This window comes from Tupaia chinensis, unplaced genomic scaffold (assembly GCF_000334495.1).
Source record: "Tupaia chinensis unplaced genomic scaffold, TupChi_1.0 Scaffold140763_1, whole genome shotgun sequence".
In the NCBI taxonomy this organism is placed as follows: Eukaryota; Metazoa; Chordata; class Mammalia; order Scandentia; family Tupaiidae; genus Tupaia; species Tupaia belangeri.
The window spans coordinates 77,200-86,680 of record NW_006200633.1 but is presented as its reverse complement, the minus strand read 5'-3'; the positions used below and the strand labels follow the sequence as shown (position 1 = coordinate 86,680).

The following is a 9,481-nucleotide window of genomic DNA, read 5'->3' as shown; positions in this document are numbered from 1 at the left end:
TTTCTATCATTTATTATAATCATCTGAAAGATTGCAATGAAATTTAAGTTTCCTAAAGACAGGGGAATTGTATAATTCTCTGTGTTCTGATTCATGATCTTAGTTTGTAATGGGACTATAATGCACATTGTGTGTCTATGATAAACTTTATTAGTATTTGCAATAAAAAAGAAAATGAGGGTCGGCCAGTGACATGGTGGGTAGGTCAATTGGATCCCACATGGCCAACTATGTGTCTTGGACCTGTGGCTTGAAAAACATGCTGGGTGAATGTGTGTGTGTGTCTAAAATCCTGAGAGAAGAATGGAAAAGAAATGGCACATGGCCATCTCTCCCGGGGGAGTGCTTTTTTACTCTCTCTCTCTCTCTCTTTCTCTCTCTCTGGTGAGTGCATGCACCTGTAGTAAACTTGAAAAAAAAGGAAAGAAATGCCCTATATATGCAAATCCTGTGACTTCATGAGAGTTCTTCTTTTCTAGCATCATAAAACTATCTCTCATTACATACCCAGCTGTCCTAATGCACAATTTTTAATATTCTAGATATGAGGAAAAGGTAGGGGGGGTGTGGGAAATAAATTCTAAAGTGATCCTCATCTGTGAGTAAGGAGGGGATTTCTGATTCTCATTAAATGTATTTTGATGAGTTCTAGATTTGGATAAAATGGGGTAAGTGCTTTCTTTGACAGAAACATCTCTAAGTAAAAGCACTTAGGAAAGGGCGGGGCCTGCTGAAAGAGCAAACGTGCATGTGTTCATGTGAATTTAGCATCAGAGCTCCAGCAGCTTGGTGAGATTGGAAGACCACCTGAATTCTGGTACCAGGAGGAATGGACTCCACCCTAGGAGCACCATTTTTAATCCTATGGCTTCAACTAGACTGTAAGTTGTGGAGAAGCCCCAGGATATTCATTGTGTGGGGGAATTAGCAAATTACGGTACAAATTCATGCAGGCAGACATTTTATGAAAGAAATATACATTTGGGCGCCTAATGACTTTTTGTATCTTTCTAAGCAGGGGTGAGTGGCCAACAGGGGGAGAAAAGTGACCAGCAGCAGGTGAAACAAGGTCCTCAGTCTTTGGTGCTCCACGAAGGAGAGATCTCCATTCTGAACTGTTCTTATGAGAACAGTGCATTTGACTACTTCCTATGGTACAAGCAGTACCCTGGTAAAGGCCTTGAATTAATAGCAAGCATACGTTCAGTTAAAAATGAAAATGAAGCTGGAAGATTCACAGTCTTCTTCAATAAAAGTGAGAAACGTTTCTCTTTGCACATCGCTGCTTCCCAGCCCGGAGACTCAGCCACCTACTTCTGTGCAGCAAGCACACAGTGCTCTCCACACACCTGCAGCCTGACCCAAACCTGCAGACAGGGCCCCGGCCGACCTCGCTGTGGGTAGGCTGGCGAAGACATAGAACAGTTCTCATTAGCACGGGCAGGTGGTGAAATAAACGTACAGATGCTCGTGTGGCAGTATGTGAAGGTGATTATTACAGTGAATAAAAGGAAGTTAGATGGCTAATGAATGACCAACCTGTAACAGACTTCCTAATTCTTAAAGCATTAATAATACCTAATACTTAAATATTAATAGTACACAAAGTATGGACTTTTTACAAGCATTCAACCAGTCGTGGGCAACTAACTGGGACTTTGATACATTGCTGATGAAATGCCAATTGGTCTGATGACATTGGAAAGGTATTTGACAGTTTGGTATAAAGTACTCTTACTATATGACCAGAAATCCCACTGCTAGGTATTGGTATTTATTTATTTATTTATTTATTTTCATTTCACAAACATTTATTGAATACTAACTATGTACCAGGGCACAGTAACAGGAGTATATCAGTGAACAAAACTAACGAAAATCTTTGCCCTAATGCATAGGAAGGGGCACAGAGACACTAATAAATCACCAAATTATATCTATTTAGAGAATCTTGAGGGCTACAGAAAAAAAATAATAAACAGAGGAGGAAAAGATGATAAAGAATGAATGGGAAGTTTTCAAAAAGGTGAACAAGATATTGCTGAAACAGTGATGTGGGAGCAAAGTCCTAAATATATTCATGCAATCACACGTGCTCCCATTTGCTCACTCATCTGTTCACTCACTCATTCATTCTTCCATTGAGGTCTTCATTCGTTCAGTCACTAACTCAACCAGTCATTCATTACTCCCCCCATTTGCTCTTTATGTCATTCATTCATTTATGCCTTCATTCATTTTCTATCTACTCACTCACTTCTCATTCACTCATTCCTCTAGTCACTAACTTATTCACTCTTCATTCCCATTTTGCCTGCCCACTCATTCGTTCATGCATTCTTTTGTGAGCTCATCCACCCATCAGTGTCTCAGTCCTTTAGGTTTCCTTCCACAAACATGCCTCATGCCCTCTTTCTTCTGAGCCATTGCAGATTATTCTCATAGCTGGAAATGTTACTTCTGTTCATCTCCATTTACAGTGCTTGGCTTAGAATCACCTCCTCCAGGAAGAATCTTTGACTTGTAATCTAGGTTATGAGTTCCAACTTGAGGTTTCCACACTCCTTTTTTTTCTCTATTTCAACACGATTCCAGCAGTTTCTGGCACTCCCCCAAGGCCATGAGTTCCCTGAATTTGGGATCAATATCTTATCCCCACCCCTGGCATTGTACTTGGCACACAGTAGATATGCAGTAAACTCTGTAAAGTCAATCAATTGTCAGGAACAGTCTGGGGATGTGCTACAAGGAACGCCGCCGCCGCGCAGGGCCCGGGGGGCCCGCACAGGCCGGTATTGGTATTTATTCAAGAGTAATGAAAACATCTTCACACAAAGACCTTTTTAAAATTTAGTTTAATTTAAATTTATTTTGTATATTCAATCACATATGTCACTTAGCTTGTAAAGTGAATGTTCCAACATGAATACATGTCTCACCAGTCCCATTGGGGATACTATATACGTTATCATCAATAGATAATAACCCTTTCTTTGTCCTGTAAATGTCTTGCCTCTCTATTTTTGCCCTTAATGTCTTTCCTCAGACTCTCCTCCTCTAGGAATCATTCATAATAATCTAAAGTAGGATACTGTAGGGATATATTCTGAGAAAAAGCTTTGTGGATGTGGGGACATGTTCTGAGCAGACATCATATATCTCTTAGAAGCCATAGCCTCTTAGGCTAACAATTAACCTTTGATGTATGCAAGAGAGTGTACTCCCCATATCTGCAGAGAGGCTTCACTTCACTAGATGAGTAATTTACAGGAAATTTCTTTGCTTTTGCCATGACCAAGAGATACACATGGCACCAGCATATCTAAACTTTCAAGAATGGGAAGACCAATGTCACTTGCTTTCTGTCTCTGTAAAGCATCAACTCTACCTATGGAATGTCACAAAATGCACGTATGTAGTGTTCCTTTGCCCGATAAATAAATACGCTCAGCTTGTCTGGGCTCACAGTCTCTGCAAGCTTAGGCCGCCTGTGTCCACTGCTACTCTGCCTTGGTGTCTCTTTCCTTTTGCTTCTTCTTGGGTTGCTGAAAGACTCCGACAGATATAATAATTCAACTGTCTATTAACTGGTGAATAGGAAAACTATTGTGGTGTGTTCTTGTAATGGAATACTACACAGCAATCAAATGATAAAACTTGTGAAACAAATAACTCATGATGGACCTCAGAAACCTTATGCTCCATTAGGTAACTAAACACATATACTGTGGTCCGCATTGGAGTACTATGTAGTAAGAAGAATAGACTGTCGATACTCACAACTTAGACAAAACTCATGGGCATCATGCTGGATGAAAAAAATCAATCTCATAGGCTATGAAATGTATGATTTTACTTATATAATATTATCAAGATGGAAAAATTATAGAGACAGAGGAAAGATGAGTGGTGTGGGTATAATAGTGGAGACAGTACACTATAAGGCAAATATGCTTGCCCGAGAGACTGAGAGAGACAGAGGTGAGAAATTACCCTCCCAGGGGATGGTCTCACCACGATCTCCTCTTCTTAGTTCTCCTCTTAGGATTTTGAGCATGCATGCACACTCACCCAGTATGTTTAAAGCCACTGGGTCTGGAACTCAAACTGTGGTCGATCACATGGGAGTAGAGCACCTCACCCATTCCCCGACCTGTTGGCTCCCATAGGGAGTTTTTTAGGGTGATGGAATAGTTCTGAATCCTTACTGTAGCAGCAGTTACACAAACTATACATGAGACAAAATTTTATAGACTTACCTACCCACCCCCTCCAAAAAAGAATACACATGAAAATGGGCAATTCAGAGTAAGGTCTGTAGTTTAATGAATAATATTCTATAACATCAATTTATTGATTTTGATGATGGTTTTTGGCATTGGAAAAAGCCGGATGAAATGTGTAAGACTGAACTGTTTTCACAACTTCCATGCACATCTGAAATGATTTAAAAATCAAGCCCAGCTGCAGTGGCGTAGCCAGTGGCACCCCTGTGTGATACCGGAGGTATGCGGGAAGGCCTGGAGTTGGGACCCCAGGTGACCTGAGCATGGCAGTGCACCCCTGTCCTGCTGACTGGAAGGTCTCAGGGGAAGGGAGGAGGGTGGCAGGATGCTGAAACCACGCTGAGTGTACCTCTCTCTCTCTCTCACTTTCTCAAAAATGAACCTAAAGTATTTTAAAATAAAAAGGAAGCGTGTGAAACAATGAGGTTCTTAAAATTTGTTGGTTGGGATTCAAACTGGGCAATCACTTAATCGAACTCCAAGATGAAACATCCATCCACCATGATCCAACAATTCCACGTAGAGGGTAAATGCCTGGTGAATAGGAGAACAAATCGTGGTTTGTTCTTACAGTAGAGTACTGCACAGCCGTGAAATGGTATACGCCAGAGCAGGAACTACATGACGGATCACTTCCACTTACCAGTGGAAATGAACACACATACGCACAGAAAGACTTGTACAAGAATTCATAGCAGTTTTATTCATAGCAATAAGTTGAAGTAAATGTCCACAAACAAGAGATTAAATAGGTAAAGGGTGCTATATACATTTCATGGAATATTAATCCACTGTAAAATGGACTGACTGGTGCACATAACAACATAATTAAACCTCAATTCTATAGCGCCTAGCAAAACTGCCACACACAAAAGGGTACACATACTGCTTGATTCCATTTATATGCATTTCTAAAATAGAAAAAAATGACCAATTCCTATTCCTGACAGCTACATTAAAGAAGTTTAAATCTTTGTGGAGAAGGGAAGAGTATAAAGAAAGATAGCAAGAGAACAAATAGAGAGGCATGACATTAGTGGGACACAGAAATGGTTTATTACCTGTTGATGATGATGTGTATAGTATTCTCAACTGGATTGATTTGAAAAGTATTTCATGATGGGTAAACTCTTTTTACAAGCCAAATGATATATAGTGGTTGAATGTTTAAAAAATAATGAGAATAAATAATAATAATTTGAAAAATAAAATGATAAAAAGCTATTTGATGATGATGAAGTGGACAGTAATGTCTTTGTCTTGACTGATACACACAGTAATCACGCTGGAAAAAGAAATGTAATACACTGTAAAGATACATGTGATTCAATGTAATATAAAAATTATGATAATAATAAGTAAAATTAAATTTAAAAAGTTTAAAAAATAAAAACAAACTTAAATCTCCGAGGAAGGAAGCATGTATGAGAATGCTTCTGTTTAAAAATAATAAGTGTAATTAGTCAATAGTAGAGTGGAAAAATAGTAGCTTATTTGTATAATGAAAGTAGACAGCTATTACAAACTAATGGTTCTAAACATATTTTCTTAGAAATGTTTTCTTAAGGAACCAGCAGATGGCATAATGGCTACGTCGCTGGATTCCCACATAGTCAACCATATTTCAAGTCCCTGACCAGCGGCTTACACCTCATGTCTGGTGTGAGGGTGTGCAGAATGGAGGAGAAGGGATTGCAGCGCGGCTATCCCTTCTGGGAGGGACTTCTTTCTGTCTGTCTCTCTTTCTCTCTGTGTCTCTCCAGTGAGTGCAACCCACCTTATAGCAAAAATGTCTCTTAAAAAAACAAAAAACAAACAACTGAAAAAACAAAAACAGAGGCCAGCAGGTGATGTGGTGGTTGAGGCACTGGATTCCCAAATGGCTGACCGCGGTTCAAGTCCCAGACCTATGGCTTACTTTATCAGTTTTGATTTCCATTTCTGTCTCTCTCTGGTTAAATTTAATAATAATAATAATAACAGTCAATAAATGAATAAACCTTTAAAATAAATAATTCTTAAAAATAAAATGTTAAGTGTAAAAAATTGTCAGAATGATATATTCTACATAACATGATTAATAAGAAATCTCAAAATATAAATAGAATACTATATATTGTTTGGTGATACATTATAAGGGTAAAATTTATAAAAATAAATAGGCATGGAATCGTCTAATAGCTGTTACTATTAACATTGGAAAGATAAGAAGAAACAGAAGTTACTGTTTTAGCTTCATCTGTAATGTTTGAGAAAAAGACAGAAGGAAAATCTGCAGATAGCATAGCAAAATTAAATGCCTATTCTTTTTTTTTTTGGAGAGATTTTTGCTAAGGGACACATGCACTCTCCAGAGAGACAGAGAGACACAAAGCAAGAAATCACCCCTCCCACCCCAAGGCGGGGGATGGCCATGCCACAATCCCTTCTCCTCTATTCTCCTCTCAGGATTTTGGGCACACATGCACACGCACCTGGCATGAATTTTATGCTGCTGGGTCTGGGACTTGAACCACAGATTACTACATGGGTGTCCAGCGACTTAACCATTATGCCATCCATTGGTCCCTAATATCTGTTTATTCTTAGTGCTGAGTAAAAAGGTGTTTGCTATAAATTTTTCTGCAATTTTGTATGTGAGAATTATTTAATTAAAAATAATTTTAAAAAATGATTAAAAAATAATTTTAAGCAATCAAAGTTGTTACTTTGCCCACCAGTACATAGAATGGAGGATGCAAAACTTATTACTTTGCCAAGTATATTCCCAGTAGACCATTTATCGAGAAATAAGGAGAAAATAATTTTTTTAGAATTCAGGAGTTTGATATAAACTTTTTCACTAAGTAAATTTTCAGTATAAAAACAGAAAAAAAAGTTCATTCCTTTAATATCCAGAGAGGAAAATATTTTTATTTTGCATAGCATTTGTACTATTAACAGTTTTTAATATTTTCACTGGTGAAATAGCATTCTGTGAGAGGTTTTGTCTTCCTGGTAATGTTAAAAGGAATTACAGAATAACACCAAAAATATATGTGTACTCATGGCAACAACACAACTGAATATTCTAATTTAGAGGTCCCATGGATTCTCCCTTTCTAGAACTTACGTTATAAGTAACATGACTTTACTTCATTGGTACTCCAATACATGACTAAAGAGACTACAGAACTTGAAAGCTTATTTTGATTTCATTTTTCTGAGCAGATGCTTTGTTGTCATGAAGTTATTGGTTCCCATGCTTGGTGGGTGAGCAGAAAGGAAGGGAAGGGATGACTTCTGGTCTGTCTCCAATAGGGAAGCCAAGGACTGATGGGCATGTTCACCTTAGAATTGGGTGGAGGCAAGAGAATAGTCAAAACATCAATGAATATTTGCATTCACAGCCATGATCCATGATAAATGTGGTTCATGTATCCCTTAGATCTTATCACAGACTAATCTACTAAATTTGGAAATTTTAAATGCATAGTCTCTTTCCAATTCTATGATAAATGTCTTTCAATATTAAGCACCAAGTGTGTCCCTTACCAGTAGTAATCATTTGTCAAACTAGTGTTTAGGATGGGCAAAGTTTACCATTGTGTATGTTGTAACATGTTCAAACATGATCCAGCCAGAAGCCACAGTTCAGAGGCAGCTGCTATATGCTGCCGAGGTCCTGCGCCTGGACTGTCAGAGCACAGAGCAGGGCCCTTAGAAGAGGGAATCCCACCACACGCATCTCCCCAGGCTGCTGTGGGCACTCTTGGCCTCCATCTGCTCAGGCACAAATAATTGCAAACCAGGTCACTGGCTGCCTGTCAGTATTCAGAGGTAATACGAGACAGAGGAAATCATGCCCAAATAATTACTTTTTTTCCTTCCCCACTCATTCTTACAATATTTTGAGCTGTATCGATGAACAGGAATGATTTTAGAGGCCTTCTGTGTTGTTTCCTTTCTAGCCATATATTTGCCTTTGGGTCCCCTTGTTCTAAATAATTAAAACAATGAAACCAAATGGAAGATTGACGGCTATATTTTAAACAATCATGTAACAGCATCAAAAATTCAGTCACGGGGAACCAGAAGTTAGCGAAATGGCTATGTCGCTGGGCTCCCACGTAGTCGATGGCAGTTCATGTCCTGGATCCGGTGGCTTTAAACTCACGCCGGGTGCGTGTGCGTGCATGCCCAAGATCCCGAGAGGAGAGTGGAGGAGAAGGGATTGCGGCGCGGCCATCCCCCCCTGGGGGGTGATTTCTCGCTTTCTGTCTCGATGTCTCTCTCTGTCTGACTGGCAAGTGCACGCGCCCTATAGTGAAAACCTCTCCAAAAGAAAAAAAAAAAAAAAAAGAAAAAATTCAGTCACCGACCTCTTTGGTGTTGACTTGCCCTAAGTCCTTGGAGCCTATAGATATCACGTTCTGTAAGAGTGGGTTATAACATTGTGCCACAGAGAACTTGCACTATTAGCATGACTTTATTTTGCAAATTAAAAAATATAGCTAACCAAAGGATTTAAAAAGTGAAATTGAGTATTGTGGGTCAATGGAATAGAAAGTGTGATAACTGAACACTTCCAGGACACATGGTCTAATAAGTACATTTACTTGTCAAGGCAACCAAACAGAACATCCTGATCCCCTCTAGAATCTGGTAAATAAAACTCAAAGTCAGATTTTGAAAGAATCATATCATATTGTTAATTTCATAAAGTTTTTCATAAATTTTATTACATGAAATCTTAAATATGGCCGAGTGTTTGGCTCTAGTCTTCCAGGAAGGATCATTTTATTTTTTATAGTCACTTTTTACTTAAGTCCTGTGGTCATTACCTTGGAGGACTGTGTGCATGTGAGCGCTGGTACACATGCAAACCCCGGGAGAACTCACTGCATGTCACCCATGAGTGCCGACAAAGGGAGGAGTACCTGCCTGCAATTTACTACTACTTCTGGACTGAAAAGCTGGGGATGAAACTTAATTTTCTTCTTGTCTTCTTCTTTTTTTTTTTTTAACTTTGTCTAAATCAGAAAATATATCAGTGTGCCTTGTTTCCTTGTTGACTTAGCAGATGAAGTAAACTGATAGTGTTAATTCAGACTGAAGAACTTATCTGAATCTTGTTTTTTGTGCAGGTACAATGTATTAATATATGTAATATGAACTGAATTAGATGGCTACTACTGACTATATATATATATATA

General features: G+C 38.7%; 1 gene segment (V, D, J or C); it reads left to right on the top strand.

The window, feature by feature from the left end:
• The first annotated feature begins 681 nt into the window (after positions 1 to 681).
• LOC114004959 (T cell receptor alpha variable 23/delta variable 6-like) lies at positions 682 to 1,404 on the top strand. The segment is given in 2 exon segments: positions 682 to 881; positions 1,019 to 1,404. Coding segments are annotated over 2 exon segments (438 nt in total).
• Positions 1,405 to 9,481: the final 8,077 nt, after the last annotated feature.